At 36.3% G+C, this 16,078-nt stretch overlaps 1 protein-coding gene across 4 annotated transcripts in view; it reads left to right on the forward strand.

The window, feature by feature from the left end:
- Positions 1–16,078, forward strand: part of C2CD6 (C2 calcium dependent domain containing 6) — a 187,074-nt gene that overhangs the window by 62,064 nt on the left and 108,932 nt on the right. For all 4 annotated transcript variants that reach the window (XM_033230701.1, XM_033230702.1, XM_033230704.1 and 1 more), the window contains exons 10-11: positions 5,571–5,676; positions 7,561–7,639. In XM_033230701.1, the coding sequence (XP_033086592.1) occupies positions 5,571–5,676; positions 7,561–7,639 (185 nt within the window). The remainder of the gene's footprint in view (positions 1–5,570; positions 5,677–7,560; positions 7,640–16,078) is intronic.

Here is a 16,078-nt window from a genome sequence, read left to right on the forward strand (position 1 = left end):
AAAAATTAGAGAAGATATTTGAGGTAACATTAAAGGAAAGGAGTCAGCATACCAAAGATCCAGGGCTAGAGAATTACAGTATGAATCTGTATGAAAGCTCTAAGATAAGAAGAGATTATGCCTAGAAAAAGATGGCAGCCATTGAAATGAAGCAAAAAGCAAGGGGGAAAGTGGCTTAAGACAAGATAGGTGGAGACCAGATTATTCAGAACCTTATAGACCATAATTTGAATTTTATTATAAGAAAAATAGGAAGCCAATGTAGGTGTTTTATATTATTTTCCTTTTTCTTTTCTTTCTTTCTTTTTTTTTTTTTTTGAGATGGAGTCTCACTCTGTCACCCAGGCTGGAGTGCAGTGGCGTGATCTTGGCTCACTGCAACCTTTGCCTCCTGAGTTCAAGAGATTCTCCTGCCTCAGCCTCCTGAGTAGCTGGGACTACAGGTGTGTGCCACCAAGCCCGGCTAATTTTTTTGTACTTTTAGTAGAGATGGGGTTTCATCATGTTGGTCAGGCTGGTCTCGAACTTCTGACCTCAAATGATCCACCCGCCTCGACCTCCCAAAGTGCTGGGATTACAGGCGTGAGTCACCACACCCAGCCTATATTATCTTTTAAATATAATATTTGATCCAAAATAATAATCCATAATACTAATGTAAATTATGTGTAAAATAATATAATGATACCAACCAGTACTCAACCTAACCTAAAATCTAAAACATTATGGATAATTTGTATCTACTTATCGGCTTCTCTCCTATCTCATCCTCCTGCCTATTTCCCAGAAGTTAACTACTTCAATGAGTTTTTATTTTTTGCCTTTTGAAAATTAATTTTTAAAAAAAATCATATATGTAGGATGCTTAAATAATACATTATTTCATTTTGCTTACATCACCCACTGTTATGTTTCTAAGACTTATCTATGCTGTTTCATGGCATTCCATTTGGTGAATATACTGCAATTTTCATTTGTTTACTAATGATCATTAGGTGTATTCTCTTTTTATTGCTGCGTAACAAATTGTCACCAACTTAGTTGTTTAAAACAGTATCTATTTATTTTCCCACAGTAAGTCAGAAGTCCAGGCAGAGTGTAACTGAATTCACAAGGCTGGCTGGGCGTGGTGTGTCTTGCCTCTAATTCCAGCACTTTGGGAGGCCAAGGCAGGCCGATCATGAGGTCAGGTGTTTGAGACCAACCTGGCCAACATGGTGAAAACCCGTCTCTACTAAAAATTCAAAAATTAGCCAGGCGTGGTGGCAGGCACCTGTAATCCCAGCTACTCAGGAGCCTGAGGCAGGAGAATCGTTGGAACCTGGGAGGTGGAGGTTGCAGTGAGCTGAGATCATGTCACTGCACTCCAGCCTGGGCGACAGAGCAAGTCTCCAAGTCAAAAAAAAAAAAAAAAGAGGTATTTCACAAGGCTGAAATACAAGTGTTGGCCAGCGCATTCTTATTTAGAGGGGTTCTCTTCCAGGTTTGTTCAGGTTGTTTGAAGAATTCAGTTTCTTGTGATTATAGGAGCTTCTCTTCTTCTGGAACTCCCATAATGTGATAATTTGTTTCTTTAGCTGTGTCCTGTAAGTCCTGTAGCCTTTCTTCACTCCATTCTTTTTCATCTGCCTGTATTATTTCGATAGACCTGCCTTTAAGTTCAGAAATTATTTCTTCTGTGTGGTCTGGTCTCAATTGTACATTTCATTATTATTTTTTTTTCTTTTTGAGATAGAGTCTTCCTCTGTTGCCCAGACTCGAGTGTAGTGGCACTATCTCGGCTCACTACAATCTCCACCTCCTGGGTTCAAGCAGTTCTCATGCCTCAGCCTCCGAGTAGCTAGAATTACAGACATGAGCCACCAAGCCTAATTTTTGTATTTTTAGTAGAGACAGGGTTTCACCTTATTGGTCAGCGTGGCCTTGAACTCCTGATCTCAAGTGATCTACTCACTTTGGCCTCCCGAAGTGCTGGGATTACAGGTGTGAGCCACTGTACCTGGTCCACAGTTTTACATTTTATTTCAGTCATCGAATTCTTCAGCTCTAGGATATCCATTTGGTTCTTTTTATATCTATTTATTTGTTGAAATTCTCATTTAAATCATGAATTGTTTTCCTGATTTAATTGTCTATCTGTATTCTCTTATATCTGAGTTTCCTTAAGATCATTATTTTGAATTTTTTTCTGACATTTCATGTATTTCCTTATGATTGGGATCTGTTACTGGAGAATTATTGTTTTTATTGAAGGTGACGTTTCCTTGCTTTTTCCTAATTCATGTGTCCCTACATTGATTTCTGTGTATCTGATGGAAAAGTCACCTCTTTCAATCGTATGTAGTAGATTTCCCAGGGAAATATTTTTATGAATATTGTATGACATCTTGGGATATCAGATTGGTGGGGCACATTGGCCCAGTTCTAGGTAGATCCAGTAGTTTAGTCTTCATATAGTTTTTCAGCTATAATCTATAGTAGTGGTATTTGCAAGTTTCTCAGTAGCCTAGGCTGAGAGAGTCTATAGAGATGGTGGTGTGACTTTGTCAGGGATGGTCTCACTGGGCTGTTTCTTAAATGGGTGGCATGCAGTGGCTTGTCTGGCCTGGGAATATGCCTGCCCAGCGCAACTTGTGGGGCTGTTTCTTAGGCCTCAGATGTGGGCACACAGCTCTTCAGCTGGCCTGGAATCCTGTCTGCTAGGGGCAGCCTGTAGGGATATTTCTTGGGCCTGAGATGTGGGTGCACAGCTGCTTTGCTGGCCTGGTGATGTTTTTGCTGGGGGCTGCCCATAGGGCCGTTTCACAGGTCTGGGATTCAGGTGCAAAGCTGCTCAGGGGCATGGCCACTGGAGGTAGCCTGAGGAGCTGTTTCTCAGGTCCTGAACATGGGCTCTTGGCTACTTGCCCAGCCTGGAGATATGCCTGTCAGGGGCAGCCTGCAGGATGGTTTCTCTGGCCCTGGAATTTAATCTGTTTTTAGGCCTAATGATGGAACAGCTTATGGATGTAATACCTCTTTGAATGAGATGAATATGAAAATTGATATGTCCGTAAGTAGGGCTACTAGAATTATCAACTTCTAGTGGTTATAGATCTCCTGGTTTAAGGTCTGTTGTAGGGATTATATAAGAATCAAACTTCAGGTCTTCGTAGTCTGTATATTTATACCTAAATATCATTGCTAGTCTATGGTTTTTCAAGTTAGAGAAGAGATACTCATTTTACCTATCATGTATAGGATTCATAAAGACAGTAAAGTAATTAGGATTAAAATAATAGTGAGTAAGATAATTAATACTGTTTCTACTTCTTAAGCATCTATTTTGTGTGGGTTAGTTTAGTTGTTAGTATTAGTGAAATAACATAAAGGACTAAAGAGCTAATTAAGAAAATGGTTATTACAGTGTGATTGTGTAAGCATAGTTCTTCTATAATAGATGATGCTGCATCTTGAAAGCCTGACTGGAATAGGTATACCACAAAGATATAAAGAATTTTAACTTGTAAATTAACTTTGACAAAGTTATATAACATTTTTACTAGTATCTTGCTTGTTGAAAAAGTCATAATGGTTATGAGGCTAGCCTGAAACTAGTTATAGTGGGTTTGACTCCTTGCTTTCTTATTTTTAGCTTCTATGTATGTGGGCTTTTTGATTATATAATATGGTTATGGGTGGCCATGAAATCATTCGAGATTTTTAGATGAAAGTTCCACTACTGAGACTTCCCATTTTGAAGTGAAGCCTTCTCAGATTATGAAAATTATTAATATTACTGTTATTAATTAAATAAATGAGCCTATTGATGAAATGGTGTTTCATGTTGTATATACATTAGGGCAGTGACCTATAGTAGACCAGAAGTGTAAGGTCTTACACTTTAGTTTCTGAAAAAAATATTTAAAATATTATTTTGAACTCACAGATTTAAACATTTGATAGGCTGCAATCCATTGCAGGTTTTAATCTTTGTTAAAGTGTGTTGGTCTATTTTATGTGAAATTAATTTGTCTGAATTTTTTGCAGGAGAATTGGCTTAGAAGACTCTTCTAGCTTCACAGATTCACACTTCTGATGTTTTCATTTGGGGTGTGTGTGTGTGTATGTGTGTGTGTAGTATAATGGAATGCTTTGTAAGATTTCCTAGGGTCCTGTCCTGGAAGAGATACTTGGCTGGTCAGTTTTGAGCGTTCATAGTGGTTAGGCTGCTCTGGGCCCTTTAGATCTTACCATGAATCTCGAAATGAGAAAAACCCTCCCAGTTTCAACTGCTATTCCCAAATTGTCTCTGCACACTGCCAGATTTTTGTACTAAAACTATATTTTATTTATAATGTTCACATCTATATTCATGAATGAGATTAGACTGTAATTTTTCTTTTTCTTAATGTCTTTGTCAGGTTTTATTGTCAAGGCCATTATGTCCTCATGAAATGAATTGGGAAACATTCTCTGTCTTCCATTTAATCCTTGTTAATTATATCTTTAAGTTATTCAAGCTTTTTGAAGTTTCTTGGATTAGAAGATACATCCTTTTTTCACTTGTTTTATTGTGGAAGATATTGTATATGTATTGAATAATTATATATATATAATCCTTTTTTTCACTTGCTTTGTTGTGGAAGATATTGTATATGTATTGAATAATTGTATATATATAATATATATAGTGTTATGGACTGAATGTGTGTCCCCTCAAATTCATATGTTAAAATCCTAATCCCCAATGTGATGTTATTTGGAGGCATTGCCTTTGGAAGATAATTAGGGTTAGATTAGGTCATGAGGGTAGGACTATTATAATGATGGGATTAATGCCCTTATAAAAAGAGAAAGAGACACAAGATCCATCTCTTTCCACCATGTGAGGATATAAGAAGGCCATCTGCAAACAAGGAAGACTACTCTCACCAGACACTGGATCTGCCAGCACCTTGGTCTTGGACTTCCTGACCTCTAGAACTGTGAGAAATAAATGTCTATTGTTTGGGGGAGGGATAGCATTAGGAGAAATACCTAATGTAAATGATGGGTTGATGGGTGCAGCAAACCAGCGTCACACATGTATACCTATGTATCAAACCTGCACATTGTGCACAAGTACCCTAGAACTTAAAGTGTATTAAAAAAAGTCTATTGTTTAAGTCACCCAGTCTGTTGTATTCTGATATAGCAGCTCAAACTGACTAAGACTTATGGTTTAAATACTAAGAGTAATACATATTGAATAATTTCTGTAACATGTATATATAGCCTAAATAATGATGATAAGCCCATTATGTACATATTTATGATTCAGGTTAATAAATACACCACCAGTAATATCAGTAATATGTTTTGTGTACCCTTCTGAGATTACATCCCTCTCCTTAACTGTCCCCATGTAACTAGTACCTTGATTTTTGTTGTAATCATTCCCTTTCCTTTGTATCCCTAGACAATATATTGTTGGTTTGTCTCTTTTAGAACATTTTATAAATGGATCACATTGCATGTATTCTTCTGTGAATCATACCATATATATTCTTCTGTCACTTGCTTTTTTCATTCATAACTGATTTCTTTAGGCTGGAAAAGATGAAAAAAGAATATAGAAATCTGAATACATGGACAGACAAAGCTAACTATTTAGAAAGCATTCTAATGCCAAAATTGGAACATAAGGATACTGAGGTAATTGACATAATACATTCTCCTATTTACAGCTTTTAATACTTTTTATTAAGAATGGGATTATGATAATTAAAAGTGATGATCAATTTTTTTGTCCTTGATATAATAAAATACTTTTCATGGTTCAGGTACTTACCTGTTTTGATAATGTGCCATTCAATGAATATTTATTGATAATTTGTAAGGTTTAATAGTTATTGATAATTTATAAGGATGTAATTCATATACCATACAAATGACCCATTTATAGAACTCAGTGACCTTTAGTATATTCACTGAGTTGTGTATCCATCACCACAGTCAATTTTAGAACATTTTTATCACCTGCAAAAGCAACCCCATACCCTTTAGCCAACACCTCCCAATTTTTCCATCCCCTCCACTAGCCCTAGGCAGCAATTAGTCAACTTTCTAACTCTATAACTTTAGCCTATTCTAGACATTTCATATAAATGGAATCATACAATATGTTGTCCTTTGTGATTTGCCTCTTTTGCCTGCCATGTTTTTAAGTTTCACCCATGTTGTAGCATGTACCAGTACTTCATTTTTTTCTCTCTCCAGATAACATTCCATTATTTGGATATACCACATTTTGTTTATGCACCATTCATCAGCTGATGGGCATTTAGGTTATTTCAATTTAAAAGCTATTATGAATAATGCTGCTATGAACATTTATGTGCAAGTGTATGTGTGAACAAATGTTTTCAATTCTCTTGGGTATATATAAAGGAGTGGAAGCTGGATTGTGTAATAATGCCCTGTTTAGATTTATGAGGAGCTTCCAAACTGTTTTCCACTGCAGCTGCATCATCGTACATTCCAACCAGCAATGTATGAAGGATCAAAATCTTCATCTACCCTTTTTAACTTTTAAAAATTATTATTATACCCGTCCTAGTGGGTTTGAAGTGGTATCTCATTGTGGGTTTGATTTGCATTTCTCTAATGACTAATGATGTGAACATCTTTTCATGTGTTTACTGGACATTCGTATATCTTCCTCGGATAAAATTTATTCAAATCCTTTGCCAGTTTTAAAATTGAGTTATTTTTCTTTTTATTGTTAAGTTGTAAGAGTTCTTTGCATTTTCTGGACATTAAACCCTTATCAGAAATGTGAGTAAGGTTTAATATTTAGAAATACACTCTAACCTATACATGTTGACTTGGAAATAAAGGATTCATAGCTCTCTCAATGGATGGATAAAACATTGACTATGATCACAGTCTCAAATGGTAGTTATAACATATTGATATTTTCATGTTTTTTAATGCCTCTGTGATAAATGGGCAGAGTTCTGCTGCTGTTGGATAAACTGATTAGTATTTACCAATACACTATTCATATTTTGGAGACACTTGGGAGGACTTTTTATTAAAGGGACTAAGAACTTAGGGTTCTTATTAAAAGATCAGTATTTGTTAAGTGCGCACTGATCACTTTACCTTATAATTCTCCTTAGAATTTTGTAAAGAGACACATCACTTTTAAGTTATAGGCCAAAATGTATTCTAATTAAAAAAGTAATCTGTTTCCTGGGGGTATCTTCTCATACCCCCTGAAGTTACAATATTATGTAATTTATCTTGTAATATTTATCTCCTACATCCATCATTCAAATACTCCATCCATTCTTGGATACCCTTTCTTTGGAACATCAACTCCTGGTCAGAGTATGCGGCTCCTTAAAATAGTGCTGTTTGAATTGCTTTTCTCACAAACCCATCTCCTTCTTGTCTTCTGTAAATTTGGGTGTGGAGGAAGGTGTATTGTATTAAAGTGGTTATGAAGGCAGAGGAAAATGTTTTAGTTCTTCAGATATTTTCCCCAATATATTTTCTTTTTTTTTTTTCTTTTTTTTCTTTTTTTGCTTCTAGGAAACTAATGTGGATGAGGCATCTGAAAACCCGAAAAGTGGTCAATCTGAAGAGGAGCTTGAAAATGTTGCAGGAGTAGGTAAGAAACTAATTTGACTTTTCTATTATTAAGATAATTGAAATCAAAGTGATTATATCACAAAAAGACAATTAATAATTTGCTTTAAGTAGATTTCTTTTTTGTTAGGAAATATGCATTTCACTGTAGTTTCGGCATATGGTAGGTGTGATAATTTTAAAGAACAGTGTTAGACCCTATTAAGAATATCAAAAAGTTTTAAGGCCAGGCACAGTGGCTCACGCCTGTAATCCCAGCACTTTGGGAGGCTGAGGCAGGTGGATCATGAGGTCAGGAGTTCAAGACCAGCCTGGCCAAGATGGTGAAACCCTGTCTCTACTGAAAATACAAAACATTAGCCCGGCACGGTGGCAGGCGCCTGTAATCCCAGCTGCTTGGGAGGCTGAGGCAGGAGAATCACTTGAACTCGGAGGGCGGAGGTTGTAGTGAGCCGAGATCTCGTCACAGCACCCCAGCCTGGGTGACAGAGTGAGACTCCATCTCAAAAAAAAAAAAAAAAGAAGTTTTAATGCTGCTTTATTTTATTTTTAAATATTATTATTATTGTTATTATCATCTGAGACACGGTCTAGTTCTGCCACTCAGCCTGGAGTACAGTCGCACAACCACAGCTCACTGCAGCCTTAATCTCCCGGGTTCAACCAGTCTTCCCACCTTAGCCTCCCAAGTAGCTGACACTACAGGCACATGCCACTATGCCTAGCTAATTTTTGTATTTTTTTTTGTAGAGACAGGATTTTGCCATGTTGCCCAGACTGGTCTCAAACTCTTGAGCTCAAGCAATCTTCCTGCCTTGAATTCCCAAAGTGCTTGGATTACATGCATAAGCCACCATGCTTTGCCAATGCTCTTTTACTTTTTTAAGGATGAGAAAAAAGTTAAAATATTAACTATGACCTGTGAAAAGGCATTTTTATTAGACATTGCGAACAATAGAGCTATTGGTCTCTTTTATGTAGAGGAGTATGTTTATGCAGAGGAGTGTGTGTGTGTGTGTGTGAAAAAGTGTGGCAGAGGAAGAAGGAGAGGAAATTAGATTAGCGTTAACATTTGAGAATTTATCGTAAAGTATCAGTAAGAGATTTAATAAATGGACTGTTGATGCTGTCTTTTAAAAATCTCTTAAATTCACTAAGAAAGCAAGTTAAAGTATAGTACTACACTTTAAAATACATAATAATATAACTTAAAGTCTTGGATTCTGCAGGTATGGAATGGAATAATGACTTACTGTTATAAGACTTTTGTCACACATTAATCGTCTCTTTCGTCTCCACTTCTAATTCTCTGGCTATATCAGGCTTTTGAAAGATTCATTTCCTAACTTCTAGGAATCTACCAGCCTAGCAGAGATACTACCTCTTTAGCTAACTCTTTACCTGAAACATTCAAGTTTTAGATATAGGATAATCATAGTTCCTCTCTTCAATATCACTGGAAGAATGGAGGGTAACTTTTTCAGTCACTGGTGGTAGCTATCTTTTTTTCTTTTACTTTTTTTTCCACTTACTCAAAGATTGGTTGCATATATATTTACAATGGTTATATCCTCTTGATGTATTGATCCTTTATCATCATATAATGCCATTTTTGCATCTTTTTACAGTTTTTGACTTGAAGTCTATTTTTTATGTGAATATGGCCATTCCTGCTCTTTTTAGGTTTCCATTTTCATGGAATATCTTTTTCCATTCCTTCACTTTCAGCCTATGTGTGTCCTTAAACCCAAAGTGAGTCTCCTCTACATAAAATACACTTGGGTCTTGTTTTTATATCTATTCTGTTACTCTGTGTCTTTCAACTGGGGAGTTTAATCCATTTACATTTAAAGAATTATTGCATTATTAAGGACTTACTATTGCCATTTTTTACATTGTTTCTGTCTGTCTTGTAATACTTTTGCCTATCTTTTTCTGACATGCTATCTTTCCTTGCGTTTCATTGATGTTTTTGTATTGATATGCTTTGGTTCCTTTCTCTTTGCTTCTCGTGTGTCGTCTTTTATTCTCAATAAATATAGATTCAAAACTACTCAACAAAATACTGACAGACTGAATTCAACAGCATATTAAAAGGAGCAAATGGAATTTAACTCCAGGATGCAAGGATGTTTCATCATACAGAAATCAATTAATGTGATACACTACATCGACCGTATGTAGGATTAAAAACCTCATGATTATTTCAACAGATGTGAAAAAGTATTTGACAAACTTCAACAGCCTTTTAGGATAAACACCTTCAAAAAACTAGATATAGTAATAAAGTAGCTCAATATATTAATAAGAAAGGCTATAAATGAAAAGCCTGTAGCAAATACCATACTCAACAGTGAAAAACGGAACACTTTTCCTCTAAGATCAGAAACAGCTCAAGGATGTTCATTCTGCCCCTTCTGTTAAACATAGTACTAGAAATCCTAGTCAGAGCAATCAGGCAAGAAAAAAAATAGAAAGTATCCAAATCAGAAAGGAAGAAGTAAAATTATCTTTGCAGATGGCAGGATCTTACATACAGAAAATTCTGTAGACTCCATACAAAAAGACCTGTTAGAACCAATAAATGAATTCAGTAAAGTTGCAGGAGATAAAACCAACACAGAAAAATCAGTTGTGTTTCTATACACTAACAATGAACTTCCCAAAAAAGAAATCAAGAAAATAATTCCAGTTTACAATAGCATCAGAGAGAATAAAATAATTAGGAATAAACTTTTCAAAGGAGGTGAAAGACCTTGCACACTGAAAACTAAAAAACATTGATAATGAAAAAGAAAATAAAGGGAAAGATATCCTGTTTTCTTGAGTTTGAAGATTTAATACTGTGAAAATGTTCATACTACCCAAAGCAGTCTACAGATTCAGTGCAATCTCTATCAAAATTCTAATGGTGTTTTTCACAGAAGTAGAAAAAGCAATCTCAAAATTTATATGGAACCACAGAAGACTCTGGATAGTCAAAATAATCTTGAGAAAGAAGAACAAGGCTGGAGGTGTCACACATTCTGATTTCAAAATATATTACAAAAATATAGCAATTAAAATAGCATGGACTGGCATAAAGATAGACATATAGACCAACAGAATAGAAGAGGGAGCCTAGAAATAAACCCATATAAATATGATGAACTGATCTTTGAGAAGTGTGCCAAGAATACACAATAAGGAAAGAATAGTCTTTTCAGCAAATGGTGTTGGGAAAACTGGATATTCAAATGCAAAAGAATTGAAATTAGACTTTTGCTGAACACCATAAACAAAAATCAGCTCTCAATGGATTAATGACTTAAGTGTAAGACTGGAAACTGTAAAACTCCTAGAAGAAAACATAGGGGAAAATCTCAGTGACACTGGTGTTGGCAATAATTTATTGGATAAGACACCAAAGGCACAGGCAACAAAAGCAAAAACAGACAGTGGGGCTATGTCAAATTAAAAAGCTTCTACACAGTAAAGGAAACAATAGAGTGAAGAAGAAACCTACAGAATGAGGGAATATATTTGCAAACCATATATTTGATAAAGGGCTAATATTCCAAAACATATAAGGAACTTTTTCAACTCAATAGCAAAAAAATTTTTAAAAAGTGGACTGAGCACTTGAATACATATTTATCCAAAGAAGACATTACAAATGTCCAACGGGTATACGAAAAGGTGCTCATCATCATTAATCATCAGGGAAATACAAATCAAAATCATAATGAGATACGACACCTGTTAGGATGGCTATTACTGAAAAGTCAAGAAGTCAACAAGTGTTGGCAAGGATGTGAAGAAATTCGAACCCTAGTACACTGTCGGGGGAATGTAAAATGATGCAACTGCTTTTGAAAACAGCGTGGAGGTTACTCAAAAAAATGACAAATAGATAAATCATATGATCCTGCCATTTCACTTCTGGGTGTCTATCCAAAAGAATTGAAATCAGTATCTCAAAGCAGTATTTGCACTCCTATGTTTATTGCCGTGTTACTTACTATAGTCAAGATGTAGAAACAACCTAAATGTCATAGATGAATGGATAAAGAAAATGTGGTATACACACATAATTCAGAGACATTGCAGGTTCAGTTCTAGACCACCACAATAAAGCAAGTCATATGATTTTTTTTGTTTCCTAGGGCATATAAACATTACATTTACACTATACTATTGTTTATTAAATAAAGTGTGCAATAGCATTATGTAAAAAATCAATATACATGACTTAATTTTAAAATACTTAATTGCTGGCTGGGCACAGTGGCTCATGCATATAATACCAGCACTCTGGGAGGCCAAGGTAGGAGGATTGCTTGAACCCAAGACTTCAAGGGTGGGGTGCATCAGGTAGGATCATGCCACTACACTTCAGCCTGGGTGGCAGAGCAAGACCCTATCTCAAAAAATAGAGAGGCCAGGCGCTGTGGCTCAAGCTTGTAATCCCAGCACTTTGGGAGACAGAGGTGGGCAGATCACCTGAGGTCAGGAGTTCAAGACCAGCCTGGCCAACATGGTGAGACCCTATCTCTACTAAAAATGCAAAAATTAGCCCAGTGTGGTGGCTCACGCCTGTTGTCCCAGCTACTTAGGAGGCTGCTGAGACATGAGAATCTCTTGAACCCGGGAGGTGGAGGTTGCCGTCAGCTGAGATCACGCCACTGCACTCCAGCCTTGGCAACACAGTGAGATGAGACTCTGTCTCATATATATATATATACACACACACACATACACATATATATACACACACATATATATACACATATATGAGGTTGTTTGGGTTTTCTTGTAAATTATATATATATATATACTGATCAAGGTGGTATTTGTTGAAGGTTGGAGTGGCTGTGGCAATTTTAAAAAATAAGACAACAATGAATTTTGCTGCATCAGTTGGCTCTTACTTTCATGAAGGATTTCTCTGTAGTATGCGATGCTGTTTGATAGCATTTTACCCACAGTAGAACTTCTTTCAAAATTGGAGTCAGTCCTCTTAAACCCTGCTGCTGCTTTGTCAACTAAGTTTATATAGAATGCTAAATCCTTTGTTGTCATTTTAGCAGTGTTCACAGCATCTTTGGCAGTAGATTCCATCTCAAGAAACCACTTTCTTTGCTCATCCATAAGAAGCAATTCCTCATCCATTTAAGTTTTGTAATGAGATTGTAGCAATTTACTCACATCTTCAGGCTTCACTTCTAATTATAGCTCTCTTGCTATTTCCATCACATCTGTAGTTACTTTCTCTACTGAAGTTTCACTGAACATCTTAAAGTCATCCATGAGGGTCGTAATCAACTTCTTCCAAATTCCTGTTGACATTTTGAGCTCCTCTCCTGAAGCACAAATGCTCTTAATGGCATCTAGAATGGTGAATCCTTTGCAGAAGATCCCTCAGAGGAATTATGTAAGGCAGCTAAAGCCTTATAAAAATGTATTTCTGAAATAAGAGGACTTCGAAGTTGAAATTACTCCTTGATCTGTGAGCTGCAGAATGGATCTGTGTTAGCAGGCATGAAAGCAACATTAATGTCCTCAGACATTTCCATCAGAGCTCTTGGATGACCAGGTGCATTGTCACTGAGCAGTAATATTTTGAAAGATATCTTTTTTTCTGAATAGTAAGTCTCAACAGCAAGCTTAAAATATTCAGTAAACCATGCTGCAAACAGGTCTGCTGTCATCCATGCTTTGTTGTTCCATTTATAGAGCACAGGCAGAGTAGACTTGACGTAAATGTTAAGGGCCCTAGGATTTTTAGAATGGTAAATGAGCATTGGCTTCAATTTAAAGTCAGTAGCTGCATTAGCCTCTAAGAGAGTTGGCCTGTCCTTTGAAGCATTGAAGTCAGGCACTGAGTTCTCCTCTCTAGCTATGAAAGTCCTAGATGACATCTTCTTCCAGTATAAGGCTGTTTCATCTACAATAAAAACCTATTTAGTGTAGCCACTTTCATCAGTTATCTTAGCTAGATCTTCTGGGTAACTCGCTGCAGCTTCTACATCAGCACTTGGCTGCTTTACCTTGCACTTTTGTGTTACAAAGATACTGTCTTTCCTTAAACCTCACGAACCAACCTTTGCTATCTTCAAGGTTTTCTTCTGCAGCCACTTCACCTCTCTCAGCTTGCACTGGATTGAACAGAGTTAGGGACTTTCTTTGGATTAGGCTTTGGCTTAAGGGACTGTTTGTGGCTGGTTTAATCTTCTATCCAGACCATTAAAATTTTCTCCATATCTGCAATAAGCTGTTTTGCTTTCTTATCATTTGTGTATGGAATAGCACTTCTAGTTTCCTTCAATAATTTTTTCCTTTGCATTCACAGCTGGGCTGTTTGGTGCAAGAGGCCTAGCTTTTGGACTGTCTCAGCTTTCAACATGCCTTCCTCAGTAAGCTTAATCATTTCTAGCTTTTGATTTGAAGTGAGGGATGTGCAAATCTTCTTTCACTTGAACACTCAGATCCATTATGGGGTTATTAATGGCCTACTTTCAATATTGTTCTGTCTCAGGGAATAGAGAGGCCAAGGAGAGGAAGAAAGATGGGGGAACAGCCAGTCAGTGGCATAGTTAGAACACACACAACATTTATAAATTAAGTTTGCCATCTTACAAAAGTCTAATATCCAGCATTTATAAGGAACTTAAACAAATTTACAAAAAAAAAAAAAAAAACCTCGTTAAACAGTGGGCAAAGGACATGAACAGACACTTTTCAAAAGAAGACACACATGTGGCCAACAGGTATATGAAAAAATGCTTAACATCACTGATCATTAGAGAAATGCGAATCAAAACCATAACGAGATACCATCTCACACCAGTCAGAATGGCTATTATTAAAAAGTTAAAAAATAACAGATGCCAGCAAGGTTGCAGAGAAAAAAGAATGCTTATACACTGTTGGTGGGAGTGTAAATTAGTTCAACTACTGTGGAAGACAGTGTGGTGATTCCTCAAAGACCTAAAGACAGAAATGCCATTTGACCCAGCAATCTCATTCCTGGGTATATACCCAAAGGAATCTAAATCATTCTTTTATAAGGACACATGCCTGGCTATGTTCATTGCAGTACCATTCACAATAGCAAAGATATGGAATCAAGCTAAATGCCCATCAATGGTAGAGTGGATAAAGAAAATGTCGTACATATACACCATAGAATACTATGCAGCCATAAAAAGAATGAGATCATGTCCTTTCCAGGAGCGTAGATGGAACTGGAGACCATTATCCTTAGCAAACAAATGCAGGAACAGAAAACTAAATACCACATAGTCTCACTTATAAGTGGGAGCTAAATGATGAGAGCACATGGACACATGGAGGGGAACAACACACACTAGGGCCTATCAGAGAGTGGAGGGTAGGAGGAGGCAGATGATCAGGAAAAACAACTAATGGATACTAGGCTTAATACCCGGGGATGAAACAATCTGTACAACAAACCCCCATGACAAAAGTTTACCTATGTAACAAACCTGCACATATACAATTGAATTTAAAAGTTAAATTTTTTTTTAAAAGTTTGCTATCTTAGATGGGTGTGGTTTGTGGTGCCCCTCAACAATTAAAATAGTAACATCAAAGATCACTGGTCATAGAGTACCATAAAAGATATTATAATAATGAAAAAGTTTGAAATATTTTGAGGATTACCAAAATGTAATGCAGAGACACAAAGTGAACACATACTTTTGGAAACATGGCACCAATAGTCTTGCTCAATGCAAGGTTGCCACAGACCTTCAATTTGTACAAAACACAGTATCTTAGAAGTGCAATAAAAAGAGATATGCCTGTCTACATACAATGGAATATCATTCAGCATTTAAAAAGAAGGAAATCCTGCCATATGTGACAACGTGGATGGACCTTGAGGACATTATACTAAGTGAAATAAGCCAGTCACAGAAAGACAAATATTGCATGATGCCATGTATGTGAGGTATATGAAATAGTCAGAGTAGAATGCTGGTTGTCTGAGGCTAGGGAGAGGGGCAAATAGGGAATTGCTTTTCAACAAATATAAAGTTTAAGTTTTGCAAGATGATAAAGTTCTAGAGATCTGCTTTACAACATTGTGCTGATAGTTAACATTATTGTGCTTTACACTAGAAAATTTGTTAAGAGGATAGGTCTCATGTGAATTGTTCTTACAATTAAAAGAAAAGAAAAAAAAAGAGCTGAACAAAGTCATGTAGTTGTGACCATAGCAAATTTTTTTGCTAGAATTCTGCCTCAGTTATTTGTTTTCTTTTTGTCCCTTTTAGGTTTTCCCTTTTTACATGCTAAATATGTATTCCTTATATTTCTAGGAAAATTTTACAAGTATTTCAACCAGCCTTCTTTGAATGGTCCTATTTTGTCTAATTTCATACACCCTTGTTCTAGTCTCTTCTTCCAATCCTGGTCCCATCACTTATCATCTGGGGTTTATTTCCTCTCAACTTTA

Source organism: Trachypithecus francoisi, unplaced genomic scaffold (assembly GCF_009764315.1).
Source record: "Trachypithecus francoisi isolate TF-2019V2 unplaced genomic scaffold, Tfra_2.0 Lachesis_group13, whole genome shotgun sequence".
In the NCBI taxonomy this organism is placed as follows: Eukaryota; Metazoa; Chordata; class Mammalia; order Primates; family Cercopithecidae; genus Trachypithecus; species Trachypithecus francoisi.